This window comes from Hypomesus nipponensis, chromosome 22, assembly GCF_054491055.1.
Source record: "Hypomesus nipponensis isolate SF chromosome 22, ASM5449105v1, whole genome shotgun sequence".
Taxonomy (NCBI): Eukaryota; Metazoa; Chordata; class Actinopteri; order Osmeriformes; family Osmeridae; genus Hypomesus; species Hypomesus nipponensis.
The window spans coordinates 13,892,775-13,916,231 of NC_140382.1; the positions used below are offsets into that span (position 1 = coordinate 13,892,775).

A 23,457-nucleotide genomic window follows, 5' to 3' on the forward strand; every position below is an offset into this window, starting at 1 on the left:
AGGATTTCTATGTCACTTTGGATAAAAGCGTCTGCTAAAATATGTAAAAATGTAAACGGCGAGCGTGTGTGTGTCTGTGCGCGTGTGACCCCTCCCCCTACCTGCCCGTCGGTTCCGATGGACCCCCCGCAGTCGCTGAGCAGCTCAGACATGTCGTAGTAGCTGGTGAACTCCCACAGGCACGCCTCCAGGTTCAGGTTCCTGTAGAAGCGCAGCGAGTTGGCCGAGCGCATGGTGCCGCTGTACTGGTAGGGAGACGTCTCGCCGATGATCTCGGGGTTCTTGGTGGCGTCTGTGATGAAGCCGTGGCCCGTCTGGATCTCGTTAAAGTCCAGCAGGTTGGAGCAGCGGTGGTTGCCGACGCGCGTGCCGTCCGGGCTCAGGGTCAGCTCGAAGTTCTGGAGCGCCCTGGTAGAGATGACGGGCAGCATGCCTTGGAGATACAGAGGGGAGGTCGAGGTGGAAAGGAAGACAGGTCACGAGAGAGGCAGACACATGCGCACACACAAAAAAAAGGATTTCGATGTATGATTGTCAAAGATGTCGTCGCTTATTATCTCACTTCAACCGTAAGAGCATGGTTTCTGGTTTCTTTGTTGGTGACGAAGCTGAGTGGTCCACCTACCGTCCATGTGTGGCATGTGGACCGTCAGCTTGATGAGGTTGGGAAAGTCGGGGTCGTCGGGGCCCGTGTAGCGGATCTTGGCAGAGAAGGGTTCCGCCCCCACGGTACCGGGGACACGAGGTTGACACATCCCTACAGAACCGGCAGAACATCAGAACCGTGCTCCGCAACAGACAACAGGAAGAACCAAAACTTCAGCCAAAACGTACCCTAACCCTGACTTTACTAGTACTAAGTACTAAAATCACAAGCTATGGTAACAAGTGGTTTTGTCCTGTAAGTCAATAAACACAATTTTCCACTTGAGTACATTTGAATGTCTTTTTTTGGCATTCCAGAACAACAACAACAAGCATCACACTAAACTTTAAACTCCTCTCCCCAAATGGCGTAGACTCCCTCTTCTCACCTTCCTCCCTGCTGACCACGGCGATGGGACTGGACAGCTCCAGGCCGGCGTCTCCGTTGATGTTGAAGGCGCGGGCCGCGCACTGGACCCGGGATCCTGCCTGGAAGTAGATGGAGTCCAGGGTGATGGACTTGGTGTTGGTGAAGAAGGTGTTAGTGTCCACCTCTCTCATGGGGCTGGTGACGCCGTCGGCCCCGCTGGGGGCGCTCACGAGCCAGCGGTACTGGGTCAGAGTGTCGTTGATGTTCTCTGCCGTGCAGATGGAGCCCGTCTTGTCAAAGTCGTGGTATTTGGGGTTGCAGGCCTGTTGGAACAAAGATATTACTGCCTTTAGTGTTCAAGCTGAGATTTCTTCTTTTTTTTTTTTACTAAAGTCAGAGCCCATACTTCTTTACTGGAACTTGAGTGAAAAAGTGTAAGTCTTTTGAAAGATAAGTATCTGTACTTCTACTTGAGTGGAAGAAACTGAAATCGTTTGTGTCAATTGTGAATTGAAGTGAATACAACTAAATGAAAGTGAATTATATATAAAAAGTTCTCAAGTGGATGTTAATAGTTGAAAGTGTATCTGATTGAATAGACACCTGGATGGATATGATGTGTGTATGTGTGTGTGTGTGTGAGCGAGCGTGTGGATGTGGCCACTCACAGTCACGCAGACCACAGGGTATCCGGTCGGGGGTCGGGGGTCGTCCCTGGCGCGTGCCGTGTCGTCGTACATGAGCAGGGAGATCACCACGGGGACGGCCGGGAAGGTGACGTCCGCCACGCTGTCCATCTCCTCGATGTACACGATGGCCTTGCTCATCTGGAAGAAGGCACAGGGAACACCAGTCCCTCAGGGTTAGTTCACTTCAGTTCAGTTATTCACAAGCTTGATTTACAAATCAAAATAGCACGGTCATGCAGTAGAGAATGAGCAGACATTGAAATAGGATTGAAAGTCCAATCGAATCACTGACTTAGATCTTTAGAAATGTTTTCTGTATTAAACTGGGTTTAAACAATTTACTCAGGACTAAAACATGTATTCACACCACACATCCAAGCATCTGCTTTGACATAAATCTCTCATCGTGCTGTTGGTAAGATATAAGCTGAGCCACTAGAGGAAGTGAGGAGGGCCCTGCTCACTGGAATGAGAGGCAGCAGGAGAGAGAAGAGAGAGTGCAGCACCGTACACTACATGTTTGGGATGCCTTGTATCCCTGTTTATAGGTCGGGGCACTGGTCACCCGGAGCAACATTCTCCGAGCACACACACAACACACACACAACACACACACAACACACACACACACACATCACACACACAGGCTCAAAGAGGAGAGGGCTTTTTTACGAGACGTCGTGATTTGGGTTTGCTGACAGTGGCAGCTGCTGCCTGGCTATTTTAACACAGAGAGCCGTGTGTGTGTGTGTGTGTGTGTGTGTGTGTAGTTCTGGGTGCGAAAGGTATTTGTGTAACGCGTGTGTTAGTGTGTATTGTATGTATGTTTGTGTTCTACGTATGTGAACGAGGGAGCGAGCGAGTGAGCATGTCCGCAAATGTGGATGTGTTCATGTGTGTGTTAATACTGTGTGTGTGTGTACGGAGGTGCGTGTGCACGAGCGCTGTGTGCTCTGTCTCACCATGGTCTCGGCCACCATGTATTCATCAGGCTTCAGGTGCACAGTGAAGGCCTCTCTCATCTCCCTCTGGCCGTCAAACAGGATCTGCACCTCCACAAAGTGCTCCGTCTCCCCCTCCTTGAACTCCACATCTGAAAACGTAAATCACATGATGCAACAATTATAAAGTGTTTATAGTTGTGTGATTCTTCTCTCCACACTTCTATGTCTTGAATGGGCTTTTTAGTCCAATGAGTGTGTAAATCAACCTTTTGACCTTCACAGTAAACACTTGGAATTTCTCAGTTCAGACATCATCATTCTAAGCAGACTGGGTGATGTAGCCAAAATGGCTGCTCGCCTTCAGACAGGGGGTTGTAGTCCTCTCCGGAGGTGGCGGAGCCGTCCTTGGTGTGGACGCGCACCAGTGACACCTTGGAGCTGTCTCCCACCCTCAGGATGGGGATCCTAACCAGGGCCACCTCGCCCTTCACCTGAGGCTCCCGCACGCTGTACTTGATCTCGGAGAAACGGATGATGGGCTCTGTGTGGAGGGAGGAGGAGGAGAGAGGAAGCAGGAGGAAGGAGAGGGGACGGAGGAGAAGAAAGGGGCGAAGAGGCGGAAGAGGAGGAAGAAGGAGAATGACAACTCAGCTCCTTTAACTCTGCTTAAAAGCACGAGTCAAAGCAGAGAGCTTTTGCAGGCGCACACAAAGCAGCTCACAGGTGCGTACACTTAGCTAATTAGCACCCACTGGTAAGAACCTGCTGTGTGTACCAGTGAACGTGAACGGTGTTATCTGGGATTTCACCCCTCCAGCCCGGGCTTACTGTCTTTCTCGTCCGTGATGGTGACCAGCGCCTCCTTCTGCTCCCCTATGGAGGCGCCGTAGGGGGACTTGCTCCTGGGCGTGCCCAGCACCAGGCGGAGCTCTTCGTCCTCCTCGTACACCGAGTCATCCACCAGGGTCACCACGCACGGTTTCTCACTCTCCCCTGGGAGAGAGGGAGAGAGGGAGGGAGGGAGATGAGAGGGAGCGAGAGGTAGATGAGAAAGATGCCGAGAGATGATAGAGAGGGAGAGTAAGAGAGATGAAAGAGAGAGAGAGAGAGGGGGAGGTAGGGAGAGACAGAGAGAGAGGGAAGGCGAGAGGGAGACGAGAGAATGACGTACAAGTAAGTAAACGAGAGACCCTGTAAGATGGTATCAATGTACATGGGAAGAATACGCGTTGACAGATAATTATAAAGTGAGGGGGCTCGGGGGAAAAAAAAGAGAAGGAGGTTGCGATTGCCTCGAGGGTGCCAAGTAACAATGTGGAGAAGAAGAAAGAGAGATAGATAAGACAGAAAGAAAGACCAAAAAAAAAAGAAAAGCAAGGAACAAAGAAAAAATCTGGACAAGAACCAACAAAACAAAAGCAGCCTGAGCAGCGGTCATCCTCCCCCCTCTCCTTCTCTGTGGTACCTGGGAGGAAGCTGACCAGCGACCCGTCGGTGTTGGGCCTCTCGTTGTAGTCCATCATGACCTGGGCGGAGCCCTGGCGTGTGTAGCAGCGCACCGTGGAGGCGTGGCTTATGTCTCCGCTGCGGTAGACGATGACCTTCACCTCCCCGTCGGCCTCGTCCACCTTGTAGCTGCCCTCCTTGAACTGCACCTTGGGCACTGACAACAGCAATGGAACTCGCTTTAACTGACTGTTTTGATGGCTTTGGTACACAGGAATTACATTTGAGTTTTTAAATTGGAATAGTTATAAATCAACCAATCAGCATCAAGTGACTGTGTGTGAGTGTATAGAAGAACTATTGAAAAACAAACCCTGGTCTAAACAGACCCTCTGCATGCACAGGAGCCTTTGTCCTCCAAGTGTGTCACTACGTGTGCGTGTGTGTGTGTAGAGGAGAGTGACTCACGGTCGGTGATGGTGTCGTTGATGGTGATGGTTGTCTTGCTGGGCTCTCCCAGCACAGCGTTCATGGGCATCCTGAGGACCAGGTCGAAGGTCTCGGGCCCCTCCAGCTCCGGCTGGCCCAGGTCATCCAGGATGGTCACCCTGAACGTCTGCATGGTCACCCCGGGGGCAAAGTCCAGGTTACGGCTGATGCCAACATAGTCCAGGCCAGCTGGCAGCAGGGTGAGAGAGGGGCAGGGTGAGACAAGGACATTGTTAGAGTCATTTCACGGAAATACAGTTGATGGATGTATAAATAAATGGATGGATAGATGAATGGATAGAAGGAAGAAAGGAAGGATAGATGATTGAACAAATAAAATAGACGGACACAGACAGACACAGTTGACAGACACACAGGGGGTTCAGGTCTTTACCCTCGGCGGAGACGGGGTCGCTCTTGCGGGAGCGCACGGTGATGGTGGCGGTCTTGGACAGGTCGGTGCCTGTCCTCCACACCCTCACCTCCACGTAGCCAGAGCTCTCATCCACCAGGTACTCCGGCTCCCCAAAGTACAGGGACGGCTCTGTTGGAAAGGGAGGGGGAACGAGAGACAGAGAGAGAGAATGAGAGAGAGACGTGGAAATGGAGATAGAGATCGTATTAGAGAGTACTCGCTCACGTATATTCTAAATGGTTTCTGAAGCATTCAGAGTCATACTTGTACAGTAGGGAGGTGGTGCTGCTGACTATGATTCTTTCTGCACATGAGTTTCAACACTTAAGAAGTCCAACTCAGGGTGCTGAATTAGACGTGGCGAAAGGCTGGATGTTCAAACACGTTTGGCTTTGAAACGGTGGCAGGGTGTACTCGGTCATGAGGTCGCTACCCCCTCCGGCAGAGAGTCTGCTCAGGAAGAGAGCTGTCATCCCTCGCTCATCCCCTTCTCCTCCTCCTCATCAAGCCAGGCATCTGAACTCAGTGCCAGGGCTCTGTGGATATTGCTGAGCATCCACATTAAGGTGTGTGTGTGTGCTTGGGTCAGGTGAAGGCTGAAGGATGTTCCCTTGTCTGATAACAGTGAAGACAGGGGGGCATAGACAGACAGGCGGATCTACTCCCTCATAACACACACACACACACACACACACCCATATCCTTGGAATGCAGACCCCTGGAACAAAGGCTCAAACCACTGATTCATCTCTCCACACCCTCCTATAACGGCCATCGTTAGCCCACACTGACAACCCCGACTATCTCCTAAGATCAAAGTCTGATCTTTGACCCTTTGAGAAGTCATCACTGTTAAAAAATAATCTAAACATAAAACAGTATAAGAGGTGACACAACAATTGTATTTGCAAGTAGTTGCAATATGAATAGGATTCCTAAAACTGTATCTTATCACTTTAGTCCCCTGGGCAAGGGAGATCTGGCACAATATCAATGCTTCTCAGTCACTGACACTATTCAGCACCAGGATGGGGGGTTATTGGGGGGTTGAGGTGCCAACATGGCAACCCTGAAAGATCACTGGGAGGAAGAACCAGACAAATAACAATGGGGCCTGAAGCTGGCTGTGAGCCAAACCACAGGTTTACCCAGCCAGGCAGATGGGTTTACACATGCACACACACACAGACACACACACGCCAGCTAGGAAAGGGGTGTTTCCTTGAAGGGACCCACCAAGACGCCAGGCCGCAACAATGGAGGTTTATATTGAGGACTCCTATCTCCTGTCTCATCACGTCGCCTGGAGTCACGACATGGAATGTACGTTCATTATTTATACATAGCGTCCGATTGTGTTCTAGTAGCTAAATGGCTGGCGAGGGATTAAATCCCTGTCTGTCTGTCAGCGAGATGGTCTGCTTGGAGGAAATGGTGGGAGAGAGGGAGGAGAGGAAAGGAGGAAGAGAACAGGATGTTGAGATACTACAATGGTAGATGTACAGCAACTATGCAAGGAGCAATGCCAATGGTTCAGAAAATACATAGTCTTCATATAAATAAACTCATGTTGTCATTGTGTCTACATGACAAAATGCATTTTTCATTACTAGCCCAGCTCAGTAATAGTATTGGACACCGATATATAAATGATGGAAGCACTTTTCTACAGCTTTTGTAATAGCAACTTGCAAAAATTGAATATTTTCTAGTTTCTGTTTGGCTAAGCTTGCAAGCACCGTACATTCCTCGAGTGAAAAAAAAGTCAGTTAACCTCAGTCCCCTCTATTGGCTCCACAAATGAACCAAAGGGTTAACCCTAAACCAAAGACGTATAGCGAAAGCCATCAGAAAAGGGTCCGGGGAAAAAAAACATGCCTGTCATTTGAAAATTCCTTCACTAAAGTCACCTCCTCTCAGCCGCTGCCTGCTTTCTGGCACCCATCAGATAAAAAGAGGGAGGGAGGGAAGGAGAGGGATGGTGGATGGGAGGGTAGGGGGGGGGGTGGGAGGTGGGCTGCTCTCTATTCAGCTCTGCTGAACGTGTGAGAAGAGGGGCAGCCTGGAACAAAACACGTCTCTAATGTTCTTCCTGCTTTGTCCAGAGTTGCTATTCTTCCTCTCGACACCTGCCGATGGTTATCGAGTTTCTGGTGTTGTCTGGCAAACAGGTAGACAGGCAGACTCACTGACAGACTCAGACAGACAGGTAGACAGACAGACTCACTGACAGACTCAGACAGACAGGTAGACAGACAGACTCACTGACAGACTCAGACAGGTAGACAGACAGACATAGACAAGGACGGAACAATGAAAGCAAAGTATAGTATAGGCAGCAGGCAGACACACATACACACATAGACACTGACAGACTGAAGGGGATAGTTCTCATTTCCAATGGGGGTGGCCAAGCAGGTGGTGAGGCCAGGAATAGGGGGATGTGAGAGAGCATGGCTGGGGCAAGCAGGCAAACACCGCCCTCTGGGAGCGATGCTTTTGTCTTCAGCTAAGTGTGTGTGTGTGGCTTTGGCTATGGCGCCACGATTGGACTTGTAGATGACATGACTCAGGGAGACCAAAGTGGCACAGCCACGGCAAAGGTATCAAAGGGGCACCAGGCGGAGGGATCTCCAGCACCTGCCCGTGTGAGTGATGGGTGTTGATGGTGCTGGGCTCTCTCCAGTCCTCATAGACACAACAAAGACACAGGGATGGACACACAACCACTGTACACCAGCACACTCGACAGGAAACATCACTGAGGTGCAAAGCCTGGCAACAGGAACGTGCACACAGGCACAAACACACAACAAAAACTCCAACACACAGGCTGACAAAGGCAGACAAAGACACACACCCACATCATTTAGATTTAACATCAAAGCTCCTTGGGCAGCAGTTAAGGCCTCATAACAAACAGGGAAGGAATCATATAATTATTACTAACATTACCCTCGGGAAACCTCGGTAACAATGATACTGAAAGGCTTGCTTTCAAACACACTGAAATTGCTGTGTCTGCTTTTCTCTTCATGAATGTTATTGTGGTTGATTATAATTACAGCTTGGATCCATACATGTTTTGGTTGAAGTTTGTGTTACGAGTGAATTTACCATCAGGTAAATAAACTTGTTAAATAGATTCTAGCCCTGACCAGTTCTCAAATTATTTCTAATTCTATGATGTAATCGCCTTATCTAATCCTGATTGGCCTACACTGGGGGTCATCACTTCCTGCTCACCGTCGTCACTGTCTGCCAGGATGGTAACCTTGGCACTGGGGAAGCTGGCGCCTAACTGGCCACCCATTGGCATGCTCAGCGTGACATTGAAGCTCTCTTCCTCCTCGTACAGCGAGTCGTCGATGATGATGATGCGGCAGGTCTTCTCCCGCTCATCCTTGTCGAAGCGCAGCACGCTGGTGTGGTCCTCGGGTCGGGTGATGTAGTCCGAGTAGGACAAGACCGTGCTGGGGATGGTGCCTGTAGCTGTGCCTAAAGAAGAAAAAAAATACATAGCATGACACACCAAAAAAAAAAAAAAAAAAAAAGAAAAGAAAAAGACATATTGTAAGCGATGAAAAGGTATTGAGTTTGACAAACAACATAAATCAGTTGCTGCGTGTCAGACCTTGCTGCGTGAAGCAGACCACCATGAGCTCCTGGCTTGCGTCTCCTGAGCGCCGGACAGGGACCAGTAGCTCCCCGATGTCCTCCTCGATCTTGAACTCAGCCTGGGGGATGAACACCGTGGACTCTGTGGAGTAGGACACACAAGGACATCAGGTCTCGGCCCACAGAGATGACAGAGGAGATTAGAACTATTCAAAACTGTGTTTCCTTCTCCGTCATTGAGCATGAGAGGTCGGAATCAAAGTTCCAGTCCTAAGGGGTGAAACGGATTATAGAAGCAGGGTCAAAGGTTAAATCTAGCTCCTACCATCACCAGGGTCCACTATCTCCACGGTGACGGAGTCAGGGAATTCCAGGACAGCCATGACGGGTTCTGACAGCTTGATCTCGAAGGTCTCTGACGTCTCAAACTCATGGTCGGTGAAAATCTTCACCTTCCAGGTGGCCGTGGTCTGGCCTGGGTTGAACTGGACCTGCTTCTGGGACTTTCCTCGGAAATCTTTGTCCTTCTCCGCTGTGCCGTCCTTGGTGTCGATGCCTGTGGAGAAGGCAAAAAAGAGTGGGCATTGTACCTCATTTTTATTCATAAGAAATGTTTCCATTAATTCCATTTTAATTGAATGTCAGTGGGAGGTGGGTATCCTGATACATTTTACATTTTACTTATTTTTTTACTTCATCAGATACTCTGAAGATAGACCATCTTTGGAAATCTAATGACATTAATGATTCAGGGCTGTTCTTTGATCTCACTGAATGGAAAGGAAGATTTAGGATGAGTGCACCTATCGTGGAAGGAAGCTCTGTGTGTAGGGTTAGGGAGGTGGTGGGAGGACAGAGCAGTGAACAGTCTGACTCAACAGCGTTGTTAAGTCATTAACAAGGTCTCTCTGCATCCACAAAGACAGAGTGTAAATAGAGGAGTGTATCCAGTAAAGACCTACTACCACTGTGTTTGGACGTTGTCGCCACATAGACAAACACGCCGGCGTCAACCCCCTGACCTCTGTGGGGAGGCGGCTCCTCTGCGCTCTCCATCCAACCAGCCTTTCCACTGGCGAGACAGGAGACTGGGCATCCATCAAATGAGACAACAGCGTGACAGGTGGGGAGGTTTTTTTTTTGTGGTGGGGCGTGACTCGTTCAGCCCTTTGGCGAGAAGGTAAACTAAGGACACACTGAGCTGTGTTTGAGAAAAGCCAGGACACATTGACGACGAGGAGGGAGGCTTGATGCATTGCGGCAGAGCTTTTTTTTTCCAACAGTGCGATTATTAAAAAAGGATCATTAAAAGAACAATCAGTCTTGCCCAAAATGACAGTTTAATAGAAGGTTTTTGGTCCAGCAGCGTTTTTCCCTTTTTGAAGTACCCTTTCACAACTGGCTTCGACTAATGACAAAAAAATGTCATTTTGAACATAAATTTGCTACAAGCCAGCAGAATTTCCTTTGTAGGGAGTCAAGATTATAAAAACACTTATGGGCACTTGTGGAGTAAATGGGTTATTTGACTAAACAACATTCAAACCTCTCTGCGAAAGTGGATTACTCTCGTACTTACTGACAAAAGAAGTTTCTCCCAGATAGCCCCTGCGTTTGAGGGTGACCTCCAGGAACTTGGCATCCTCGTCCACCAGGTAGAACTCTTTCTCCAAGGAGATCCAGGCCCAGTTGAGCCGGAATGGCTGTGGCTTTAGCTTGTTTCCACCTGCAAGAGTAACCCCACTGTTTAGAACACCACATATCTAGAGCTGAGGAGGGAAACCGAGCCCTAAAGTTATCATTTGGCTCTTGTAGGAAACTCTTGAGGTGGCCTTGATGGATTATTGCTTTTGAAGGTAGTTGATACCTTCAGACAAAGGAGTTGAGGAAGGACAGCTTTGAAAAGGTTAAAGGGGTAACTTGATCACTGAAAGCCTGGGCGTCCATGAATGCCCCGTCTGCCCCACACAGGCGGACACTTAAGTGCTGCCCTGTTTCTAACTTCCTCTCTCATTCAGAAACAGAGGAGGAGAAAGAGATCACAAGCTGACTGATAAGCGGCGCCATTGACAAACTTCAATTTGATGTCTGACGTATGGAAAGGAAGGGAACACACTCTTTCTCACACACACACATGCACTCTGTCTCTCTCTGTCTCTCTCTGTCTGTCTCTCTCTCTTTCTCTCTCTATCTCTCTCTCTCTGTCTCTCTGTCTCTCTGTCTCTCTCTCTCTCTCTCTCTCTCTCTCTCTCTCTCTCTCTCTCTCTCTCTCTCTCTCTCTCTCTCTGTCTCTCTCTCTCTCACACACACACACACACACACATGTACTTTCTCTCTCTCTCTATGGAAAGGAAGGGAACACACTATCTCTCTCACACACACACACACAAACACACACACACAAACACACACTCTCTCTCTGTCTAACCAACACCAGGCCCAGGTGTCAGATTGGCGTCAAAGACCCAGGATCAGGATGACAGCATTAGTATGGGGTTCACTGAGGGTCACTCATCAGAGGGCAAAGGTGAGGGGCAGAGAGTGTCTATTACCACATCCCACCCGCAGTCTCGCCAACGTGGATGTGTGACCTCAGCACCCACAGAGATGGATGGGTGACATCATGTCTATCTTAAAAATACACTTCTTTACTCCAACAACCTCCACACCCGTCTACGCCCAAATCACAATGTCCTCATTTTAAACTGTATATTTATTACTGTAACTTGAACGTGCCTGGTTTTGGGTTAGATGCGGAGAAGGAACTGATTCATCCTGAGAAGGTATCAATCACTCACACGGGATATCTCGCTTCCTTGTTGGCCTCTAGTGCTGTCTGGCTAAGACTATATGCTTGTTGAAGGCTATTTTCTCAGCCGAAAGCCTATGAGCTTCATTATTTCTTTGTACGGCCCTTGCGTTCACAAAAACACACAAACATACCCAGTGCTAGCCGTGAAACAGCTAATGCTCAAAGTCACCTGCTCCTAATCCACAGCTATCCAGCCCCAATCCTAGCCTTTAATCAAGTCAACCTCATGACTAATATAATCCCTTTAAAAAGAAAATCGTCAACCATACCCCGAGTCATTCCCTTGACACTGGCTGCTTTGGAGTTACTTAAAGGCCAGAGAACTTTAATTCCTTAATCCCGGCTTCTTCTTTTTTTTTAACATGACAACGGTCAAATGTCCAAATGTCTGATCCCTGCGCTCTGACATTTCAAATGACCTTTGACCTTAGGTGTGGGATCGACCGGCGCTCAATGTGTTCTCAGGGCTACTGAATGAAGGGAGGTGGTGGTTGGGGGGTGGGGTGGAATGGGGACTGCAGTGGGAGGTTGCTGTCGATTGGTCATGGACGACTGGCCAGGGACAGCGACAAGGAACTCGTTAACCTGCCCCCTTCAAAGTGTGGTGTGGGAGTGTTGAACTAGTAGGAAGGCCTCCGGGAAAAAATATTTTCCTTTTTTCACAAGACATGCTCCCAAGAATAACAGAGATAAGAAGGTGGTAGGGAGGATTAGGGGAAGAGAAAGGGGGGGGGGGGAAGGAAGGTATGAGAGAAAGGACTGAAGCAAGAATTAAGGGTGAGAGATTGAGAGAGGGGAGGAGAGGGAGACAGAAATTAGGTTGAGGTTGTCACAGAACCTGTGAGAAAAGGCAGAGAAAACAAACAGTCCACTATACGGAGGACAAAGGCTGAGGAGCATCTGCTTGTTGGTACAATAAGCCTGCACTGGGACGAGCTCTGCCTCATTGAGGTAGAATAGAGCTGTGGGTTTTCTGCTATGTGACTGGGGAGAATGAAAACACTAGAGAGTGTGTGTGTGTGTGTTTACGTGAGAGTGTGTGTGAATGTGCACGAGTGTGTGTGAGTTTAGCATTCTGAAGGGGATGAGGCGATTCCTCCAACCCATGTCAAGCCAAGACAGGCACAACAGGGCCCCGACAAACTCAGAAACCCTTCAGACCCACGGTAGATTTGGTTGATAGCAACAAGTGCATTTACTGGAACACTGACTGTGTTGGATCGTTTTTCTTTTTTCTAATTGGCAAAGAGTTAAAACAGAGATGCAGATGCTTTGAAAGGATGCATAAGCTATATCTCTATCTCAGTCAAATGTGTGGACACCGATAGATGAGGACAAGCACACACACACACACACACACACACTCTAACCCCCTCTTCCATTGCCTGGCCAGGATCCAAGGAGCCCTGTTTGTCCCAGAAGCCCAGTGGGGTAGCTAACCTTGACCACGCTCATATTTCTGACAGCCACAGCTAAAAATACAGGACACATTCATCATGTTTGTCCCTGCTGGGCCCAAATTCTTGCAGGGTTGATGTGCAGAAGTGGGGGCCAATAGACATCGAAAATAAGGGGAGAAATGGAGATGTCTTTTGGGTGTTTGATGAGATGAAATGTGCTTTCTTGGAGTGTGTGGCATACATAACACCTCTCAAGCGTCCTGGAAATGACACTTACTGTATTTCCTCTCAGCAGACAATGCAATATATTCCCAACGCAAACCCACGTTCACAGACCACGGACGCTAGAGGACATTTTCGTGTTCACAACTGTGTTCGCAGCATATTTGTCCCCATACAAGGTATATCTCAGTGATTTCCTTGGGCAACAAGTGTTCCTATGGCTGGCAGCCAAGTTGATACGGAGCTTAGTGAGCCTGTATCAGATAGGATTATCAAATGAACGCTGCTCCCACTAAAGAGCCTTCTCTGTTCTAGCATGCTTTATTCTGGCAGGTCACCATTCCAGCAACCACAGCCAGGTTGCATTGAATAATAGCACCATGTCTAGAAAATAAAATAATGTGACAGTCCTATTCTACCTTTCTGTATTTAACTACAGAAAACAAAAAGGTGCATTCTTTGTTTCAACAGCCCACTTATCAACTGACTGTAACCAGGAAAATAAAAAACAATAAGATACAATAGTATTTGCATTTTGTTTTTGGCACACAGACGCATATTCCTTAATAAACAAATGTGCATTGCTAAGCAGATTATTTACCTTCATGAAATAAAACTTTAAGCTACTTAACTTCTGTTTCAAAGAGTGAAATTAGGTCTTACAGTAGGTCTCACAAGAGCTCTAAACATCCCCAGTATTTGAGAAAAACTGTAAATCAAGTGCCCGTTAAAATAGGACAGATGAAATGCAGAGGTTTTGATATCCCTCAACTATAATTAAGTGTTCAGCGCCTGACTCAAGACGTGTTAGAAAACCGTGTTGGATTACAGAGACTCATCTGAAGAAGAACCCAGCTCTCAGTCCACGTCACGCAGGTACCCTGATACATTTCCATGAAACTGTAAGATGGCTGACACATATAAAGTATATATTTGTATACTGTATACAGTATATAATGTGTGTATTTTTTTGTTTTACTTATATACGAATTTCAAATTAAAACTGAAGCAGCTCAGATGTATTCATCATTAAACATGGAAATAAAGAAGTAAAAATCAACATGTGAATCATTAGACATTATAGACATTTAGAAGGCGGGACACCAAGAAAATATTTGATCAGTCAGTCACCCAATGATACTGTGACCCTTGTCATTCTCTATGGTCTATATGTGTCTGCTGAATGGGTTTATAACATGGCTTGTGATTGGAAGATTACATTTAGCTCTGACTGCTACACATACTGTTAGTCAATCAGTATCAAAAAGTCTCATCTTTATGCTTTGCTGCATTCTCTTTGGCACCTTTATCATTCTATCTCACACACTGTCTCCTCACAATTCTCTATGTTCTCATTCCCGCCAGAAGTTGCGATTCCAGAGGACTGGGAATGACAGCTGTGCCCCTTCCCCCGTCCTCTCCAACCTCCTCCTTCCCCCCCCTCCTTCCCCCTCCACCCTTCCCCCTCCTCCTTCCCCCTCCACCCTTCCCCCCCTCCTTCCCCCTTCCACCCTTCCCCCTCGTCCCTCCATCCTTCCCCCTCGTCCCTCCACCCTTCCCCCTCGTCCCTCCATCCTTCCCCCTCGTCCCTCCACCCTTCCCCCTCCTCCTTCCCCCTCCACCCTTCCCCCCCTCCTTCCCCCTTCCACCCTTCCCCCTCGTCCCTCCACCCTTCCCCCTCCATCCCTCCATCCTTCCCCCTTGTCCCTCCACCCTTCCTCCCAGTGTCGGCTTTGTCCTCCCGGGGGATGGACAACTGAAGGGGACACCAGGCTACTGTTTGGGTGGGCCAGAACTACTGCCATGGCATGCCGGCCTCTCTCTGCTTCTCTCTCTCTGTCTCTCTCTCTCTCTCTGTCTGTCTCTTTCTCTCACACACACACTCATGGGAAAGGGGTATTCTCCACCTATTGTGAAGGCTGTCAGATGGCCTGTCCTCAAAACCTGGCAAGCCACTCACACTTGACTATCATCCAATAATGAGTTGGTACCACTGTCTCATGCATGAGGGACAGTTGTTGCCAGATTTCCCAGTCAGTGTTGGCACATAAAATGACTGTAAAATGTACAGATATACTGTACTATTTGACATTCAATGTTAAAGAGAATCTCACTTCAAAAGCATCGGTTAATGTAGCCAAAAGCTAGAAGACAAAAGTGCTGTAGTTAATTTTGCCTGTTTTCATTTCAACCACTGATTAATTCTTTCAGAATTTACAGTGGCTTGCAGAAGTTGGGTGTAAAGGTTACCAAACACCTTTAGTAATGTATGACTATGTAGGGTGAGTAATCATCAGGTCCCTTGAAACTGGTCTATTATTTACAGGAATAGAACCGTCAAACGGTGGTTCTTAAGTCCTGGGAGATCTGACATTAAACTCTGATTTACAAACTAATTTATTGCAAACTTTACAACTAACATTTAGACTGAATATCAACCCCTAAACACAGTCACCAAGCTCATATTTCCGCTACGTTTCAAGCTGACGGATAACTACAATTTATTCCGGGATGAGATGCTTTATTGGGCCCGCATTTTAAATCTTCCCAGTTTTCATTCCCTTAATAAATTAGCTGTGGTGTGATTTATACTTAGCTCACTGTTGGAGCACTAAGCAAAGCCAGTATATCACTTGGAAAGCGTGACTGACCTTGGTGTTTTCAGACCTGGCTGAGACTGGATGATGTCCAGCACCCTAGGTGCAGGCAGCCATCCCTAAATGACTCACACATTTGTCAATGTGGTGGGCCCCATCCACAAGTTCCCACCAACTCTGTAACATTAGCAGCTAGAGCTTGATGCATATTTACCTCTGTCATTTTAATGGCTTGTGGAAAGATTTGCCAAGATTTCCAAGATGGCCTGCTGTGGCTATTAGGCTCTAATCTCTAATTACTTCTCAAGGAAGTATATTTGTGTGTATATTCTGCATTTATTTCTTTTATGGTCTCATAGCTGTTCTCGTGTTTTGAGACCTCACTTTTGTCTGACAATCATCTGACTCATCACGGCACTGCAAGTTATATCTTGCACACAAGTCAGTAGCCAGCACATTCCAACTTTTTCTGTGAGGTGTGCTTAACACCTTAAACTATAATATATTCATAATCCCATAATAATCACACACTGGCATTCAAACTTAATGGATGACCACCATACAGTGCATACAAACATTCACAAACAAATCCATATTTCTTAGGTAATACATTCACTATTACTCAGCAAGTACAAAAACACACGTGCGCACACACACACACACACACACACACACACACACATAGGAATATCCCATATCCCATGTCAGCAATGTCTACCCTTTAAGCATTCAATATTTACAGCAATCCCCTCAGTGCCTTTTGATAGCACATTCCTCATACTGTCCTATTTACATGTAGGGTGTCCTAGGCATCGCCATACATAGATGCGGTTGGATGTGTCAGGGGACAGATATCTGTAGAGGTCATGGTCAGGTCCCTCAGCATGATGCAAGGAAGAGCAACAGACCACTGCCGCACGGCTAAGTATATCCACGCTGAGTGACAAGAATGAGGAATACAATTTTTAAATGTCTGCATCAATCTTTCCATTTATACTTTCTGATGGGGGCCATTTTTTTTTATTCGATTTTGCGACGATTCAGATTTGGGCCTCATGAATTTCACGTGGCCAAAGAATGAAGTGTAGATAAATCACAAATGAAGTTGTTCACCGTAGCTATAAACAGCATCTACTTTTTTCTTTGAATCCCTTTCTGATTTTCACTTTAGGGCGACAGAAAGTCATTTCTCAAATGCCGGAGGGCTCAACTTAGCTTCCTCTCCACATTTCAGAGATTCCATTGGTCAGGATTTGGGATGAGACGGTATTAATAGCTATCATTGGCTACCGAACATCACTGGCACGTAAATCTACATATGACAACGTCCAGGGGCTGTCTCTAAGACAGTGACCTGACCCAGGGTCATTAATCACAGGGTGACATACACTTGGGGGTCCGTCCTTCTAGTTTGCACAGAGGGTCAACCCAAGATACTTTCAGCACCCCAGAGAATCTTACGTTACGTTAGCTGCCAAATACTGCCTCAGAAAGAGGCAGATGGAAGGTGGGAAAAAAGGGAGAGAGAAGGATACAAACTATTTAAAAGAAGAAGATGGAAAGAAGACACAGAAAAATCATAAATACCCATAACGTCCCAAGGAGTGTGAGGACAAGTGAGGGAACCTCTCAATGACAGCTCCCCAGGGAGCAGAAGCTGAAAGGGTTGCCATATGGGACCAGATAAGAATAACTTGGGGTCGTTCATCATAACTCCCCGCACTCTCCCAGCCCCAGTAAATCTGGACTTTGTCAGGAGGAAGGAGGGGAGGGTGTGGGGTGAGAGAGTCTTCCTGCCTCGCAGTCACAGTGAGGCCCTTCGGTGGCACCAGAAGACTGTAAATCTCGGGGGAGGAGGGGGGCTGTTGACATGGTTGACAGTTCAGATCCGAAAACACAGTTAGGAAGCTCTGCGGCGTGAGATGGCTGTGACCCACTTGAGGGTCGTCTCTCTCCCTGCCTACTGTACGGCCGTGTGGGCTCAGAGGTCCTGCTGCACTGGGTACTGTATCAGAAACGGATGGTGTTGGGTCAGTTCTGCATGTCTCCCTCAGGCACTCAAACAGAAGCACTGCATGCACAGGCCCACAAAGTACCTGTGCAACACATTTGCTCTGTATCTCTTTCTGTGTCTGTCTCTCTGTCTCCCTCTGTCTCTCTGTCTCTGTCTCTCTGTCTCTCTGTCTCTCTGTCTCTCTGTCTCTCTGTCTCTCTGTCTCACTGTCTCTGTCTCACTCTCTCTCTCTCTCTCTCTCTCTCTCTCTCTCTCTCTCTCTCTCTCTCTCTCTCTCTCTCTCTCTCTGTTTCTCTCTCTGTTTCTCTCTCTCTGTTTCTCTCTGTCTCTCTCTCTCCAAAAGACTATTCCTCCTTCAGGTCGGGTTCCATTCAACCTCTCAGGAATTGGTTTCGGTGGTACAAGCCGCCTCCGGTTTATCGGCATATCTAAGAGTTGGATTGGATTTCCGGCTAGTAGGAGATGGCCTGTGTTTGAGAGTGGGAGTATGGGAGAGGGGCTTTGAAATGAGATCTCTCAGGAACCACCCCCGCCCCCCACCACCCCCCCACCCCACCCCGCAAACACACCTGTCTGGTAGGGGTCCCTCCTCCATGTCGGGGTCTGTCTATGGCCAGGAGTCAGGGGTCTAAGAGGAAAGAGCATTCCTCCCTCGTCTCAGAATAATCGTATAACAGCCCCCTCCCCCCACCTTCACCCCCCATCATGCCTGTCGCACCCCCCACCTCCTCCCCGACACACATACAACAGAAGGGAAGCCTAGAAACATCAGGGACAATCAAATGCAATGCTTTGACTAAAACAGGCAGTCCATTCTTAACATTGAATTTAATACATGGTTATCTTCATCAGCAAGTCAAAGGCTCAGAACAATCTACTATATTGCAGCAGCCCATTAACCTTGGCCAATAAACAATTGGCTCATTTCCCTGCCAGAGAACATAATCCAACCCATTTTCAGATCCGATCTCTCAAACACTGTTTGACCCAAGTCTACAGAGAAAAAATAGGAAGAGTTGGAAGTCTGGACAAGTCTGACGACTTCTGGGGGCTAGTCTCTCACAGCCTCTGGCAGTCTGGAAGGGGCCTGATAGATGAGGATAGATGTGAGCCACGCACACTTGTAAAAACAAGTATTTATTGGCTCAGGCAGCTCTCTGTGGGCACTTGAACAGGTGACTGAAAGGATGTTTGGTTTTTACTCAACCAGTAGACATTCTCAGTGAACAGGGCAGTGACCCTCGGTGAACTACAATGTGTCTGCATTTTGGACACAGGACGTCTGTGGTAGAATCATGGGAACAGTTAAACCACCATTTTATTCATTTGGATATCAATGTAAATATTTCCTAAGTAGACTTTCCTACTTTTCTCTCAAAATATGCTTGCCTTGGAAAGTGTTGCTCACTTGACTGCTTTTTATCTATGCACTGTCAACCTACGATAAACACTTTTGGTGATGCTGGATATTTCAAAGGCATTTTGAGGGACTCATTCCTGTTCCTGTCTTTCAAAACAGTGCTGTAGTGTGTCTTTCACCAGAATTGGTTAATCTAACTGCACTTTACTAATCTATATCTGTAAAGGCTGATGCACGATTCTGACTTAGTGTTTGGAATCAAAACACAAGCCATTCTTGGACAACATGGAGTGCATGTACCTATATAACAGGGGTAGCTACAGGCTTTAGTGATGATGGACAAGGTCTCCAGCTCGTTTATCATGGCCTCTCATATCACCTTATTCAGTAGCTGAGATAGAAAGCCTTCTCAGATAAAAGGCTGTACTCAATAGGATTCCTATTCATATTACTGTCATCTCTACAGCTAATAACTGCTTCCCAGCTGGATTACTGTACTACTGGATAATACTGTGAGACTTTGTAGTTAGCCTGTTTGTACCATTGAAACAACTGATGGAAGGTCTTCTGAACGACAGTATTGTCACACCTAGATGGATTTTGTTGTGGATATTGGGCTGTAATGTTCTATATACTTTCTAGAAGTTTCAGCTGAATAAACAAATCTATTTTGATCATTCCAGCTGTGCGAGTGATTTATTCACCTGGGCAACATTCCTGTCACAGGATCTGTCTGAAGGGTGAAAAGTTAAACAGGCACTCCACGGGACCTCCCTCTGGGTCCTGACAGAAAAGGGCAACGTAGGCTTTCCTCAGAGGGTTGGAATGCTGCCGCTCTCTGAACAACCAAGTCCTGTCTGAGACGTCAGACGTCCGACTGGGTGTCTTGTGCTGACCTCTGTCCTGGCCAATACTGGGACACACACACCACATTTATCTGCTGTCAGCCCCTGATTGAGATCTCAACATATGTTTATTACTCACACACTCAAATCCATACACACACACACACACACGTTATATTATGTCACAAAGTAGGTTCTAAATCGCTTTACACCTGTTGGCAATGAGGAATGTACACCCCCTCCTCCTCTCAACACACACACAGATACACACACAAACACACACCTCTACCACCCTGGAGACAGTGAGTCTAAAAAGGAATAGATGGCGTGCGGACTCTAACAGAAACTGGCACAGTACTGTACAGTATACAAGTGGAGAGGGCTGCATACCGGTGTGGACTGGTTTTGAGTGTCTTCCGTGAGAGCGAAGTGTTGTTAGGCAAACTAATGCTAGCTCATCTCATCCAGACTTTTGTGTTTATGAGGGGCGGTGTGTGTCAATGAGTGTGCGTGTGGATGTGTGTGTGTGTGTGTGTTAACAAGCTTGGCCCACTTGGAGAGAGGGAGAGAGTGGCGATCTGCATGTGCTGGCAGGTACTCTGCTGTGTTTAAAAGCTGCTAATACCCTCAAGCAGCTGCTTGTGTACAGATGTATCTCCATAGCTATTTCCTGCTCTGAGGAGTGGTTCGCACCAGAGCCTTGACACCAGATACATTAGCAGCTAGCTAAACAGTTCCCTGAAAATGCATAGGATAGGCTGTCTTGGTTACAGAAGGATAGAGCTCTGGGATTAAGTCTGGAGGCATTCTCTTACACCCACATATCATTGTCCACTATAGGAGAAGTACTATAGACTGTGCATTACAAAGAGTGCCAAGGAGCCGCACCATGAAAAGTTCAGGTCCTAAACGGCCTCCTCCTCTAGTCTGTCTGCTCCTTATAAAGAATAAACACACCAGCTACCCTGGACCCCGTTCAAACATCTTGGCTACCCTTCTCTAATGGCAATACATCTCCCTGCGTTCCCGAGAGCCAGCGGGCCCAAAAAGGATGAGTCCGTCCAGCTGTGTGTTAGTCAGGGTGCCAAGGCACCAGCCGTAAGGTTGCTGCATCACTGGCCTCCCTTGAAGGTGAGGGAAGAGAGAGCCTTGTAAGAAAGCTTTTTTTTTTTAATCAACTGCTTCCAACACTCCTAACAAACTATTACATATTTCTAGTAAAAACTGTTTTTCATAGAAATAGAGCCCTTTTAGCAGACATTGGCCAATAATTGAACTCAGTGACATGGTCAATAAGGAATTACCCGTACTGTACAGAGAACAGACCTGAGAAAGGTGTGTCTGTGTGTGTAGGTACACGCGTGTTGGTTGACTTCATGTGTGTTTCCCTCAGAGCCATCTACGTGTGAACCGTATTCAGCCAGGAACACACAGACCAACCCCAGCTGGAGCTCAGTCAGAGGGCACTGAACCACACCTGGCTCAGATGAACCCACTAGGAATCCCAAACGTTGGCCGGACAAACAGAGGCGATTGTCAAGATAATTAAAGCCCTTGTGTCCAGTTCCTGTAGCTCGACCCCCAATTATAGACAGAGCCTCAAGCTAACAGGCCTGAGAAAGTTCAGCTATTATTCATTAAGCCAATAGAAAGTCCTGGAAAGCTATTTATGGCTGCCTTGTCTCTTCACGTGAAAAACACTAGAGTTTTACACATTGTACTATTCCAAGCTACCTCCAGTATCATCAAAAAGTAGTTATAGATTGTAGCTCCCAAGCACTGTTGGAGCCCTCAGTCAACAATAACCTTTCACCTGTTTCACTCTCTGCCTCACCTCTATAGTTAATTATTACACCAACTCAAGAGAAGGCTAACATGAAGATTAATGGGCAAGGGTTCGCATTGGTTAAAACCACAGAGGAATTTGCCAAAAGGCCATGACACCAGATAGGCTTCCCCTGCCCATGGCCGTGATGACGATATTGCTCTGGCTGGTTCTCAATCTGGCGTAATTATAGCCCAAACTTTCCTTACAGTGTGGATAGCATTTCAAAACCCCAGAATGTGTTCAGCATTTACAGCTGATGCTAAAATAGCAAAGTGTCCCTACACCTGTTATATTGTGTTACTTTGCTTTACAGTATACAGTACACAGATATATTTAAATATATAACTGGGATGCTCTTTAAATCTTTAGCAGAAGACTGAGATGAGGTGTACCACAGAGCAAAACTTTATAAACTATTCATACTCAACTGTGTGAAACAATCACACTGTTAATCTTCATACCGTGCATATCCATTGAACTACCTATATTAGAAATAAAGTCAAAAATTAAAAACCGAACACGTCCATTATGCTTGTACTCAAAAACCACAGGATTGTCACTCTAGAAATGCAACCTGTGGATAGTTATGAAATCCAAGAGGTGAGGTTCATATGACATCTGACCAAAAGTGAATTTCTCGAGAATATAAATACACACAGAGCCCTACTGACATCCAAAGTGCTGTAAGCAGAGAATCCCAGGAGAAGGAGGAAGTGTAAGGAATGGATCTGGATACAAAGCAGAAGACCTTATTGGCCAGTGATGATAAGTCAGGACAAAAAATAGACATTTGAAAATAGAGACAATATTTCCCTTACGTTGAAGGGAGGGTAGAATTAAACAAGTTCATCGTAATAACTGTAATGTGTTAATTTAGCAGACACTTTTTTTGTCCAAAGCAATATACCGAGAGGGAAATGCCACTGTACCACTGAGCTATACCCATCCCAATGAAATAATAATGACAAACATGTTTCTGTCCCACTAACCTACAAAGCAATCAAATTAGGCAACAACTGCTCTACCAATATAAACAAATATATGATAGACAAGATTTACACAAGATAAAACACTATTACCTTGAATTAATTTGTGTAAAACCAGGGATATACTGAATTGTTTGCCGTGAATAGCGGTTAAAGGATAGAGACTGGCAAATGCTGTTTAATGGTGTCACTTCAAACACAAGGACAGATAGGGGCACTTTCAACAATGACATTGAAAAGACCTTTTGTCCAGGGACAATAAAGTTCATAGCTGTATTCATTGTCCAATAAGTGACCCTTTCACTCTTAACACACCCATGGCCCCTGTCTGGCCTATGTACCCTTTGACCCCTTCTAGCCTTCTTTTAGCCTGCCACCCCTCTGCAGTGGAGCGAAAAGAGACGAGGAGTTCTGCTGTCAGTTATGGCCAACTGCCCTAAGTCCTTGTGATGCAAACACTCGGAGTCTGACAGATAGCAGGAAGATTCAATCTAAAATAGTCCTTAAAAGAGAAGACTTGAAGTCTGTGGAAATGCCTGCAGGCAACTGAATCCTGAGTAATGTGACACTTAAGTCTGCGAGCACAAAGTTCAGAAGATTAGAGGGAGGTTCTTACCGTTATCCTCCACAGTGAAGTAGAAGATATCACTTGTGGCGTTGCTCCCATCCAGGAGCACATAGCAGATCTTCATTTCGTCAATATCAGCTGATGACATGAAAGGGTGGAAAGAATGATGAGAGAGTTACAGCATCTCTGAGTTCTTTAAAGCATCAGAG

The 23,457-nt window shown here is 46.8% G+C and overlaps 1 protein-coding gene across 1 annotated transcript in view; it reads right to left on the reverse strand.

Annotated features, from left to right (window-relative positions):
- Positions 1–23,457, reverse strand: part of frem3 (Fras1 related extracellular matrix 3) — a 33,918-nt gene that overhangs the window by 5,112 nt on the left and 5,349 nt on the right. The window contains exons 2-16 of the mRNA XM_084687216.1: positions 23,297–23,386; positions 10,196–10,342; positions 8,942–9,172; positions 8,633–8,758; positions 8,245–8,496; positions 4,978–5,127; positions 4,563–4,772; positions 4,114–4,311; positions 3,477–3,641; positions 3,007–3,189; positions 2,667–2,797; positions 1,684–1,842; positions 1,035–1,338; positions 626–757; positions 102–433 (exon numbers count right to left, since the gene is read on the reverse strand). Coding sequence (XP_084543342.1) covers positions 102–433; positions 626–757; positions 1,035–1,338; positions 1,684–1,842; positions 2,667–2,797; positions 3,007–3,189; positions 3,477–3,641; positions 4,114–4,311; positions 4,563–4,772; positions 4,978–5,127; positions 8,245–8,496; positions 8,633–8,758; positions 8,942–9,172; positions 10,196–10,342; positions 23,297–23,386 — 2,810 coding nt within the window. The remainder of the gene's footprint in view (positions 1–101; positions 434–625; positions 758–1,034; positions 1,339–1,683; positions 1,843–2,666; positions 2,798–3,006; positions 3,190–3,476; positions 3,642–4,113; positions 4,312–4,562; positions 4,773–4,977; positions 5,128–8,244; positions 8,497–8,632; positions 8,759–8,941; positions 9,173–10,195; positions 10,343–23,296; positions 23,387–23,457) is intronic.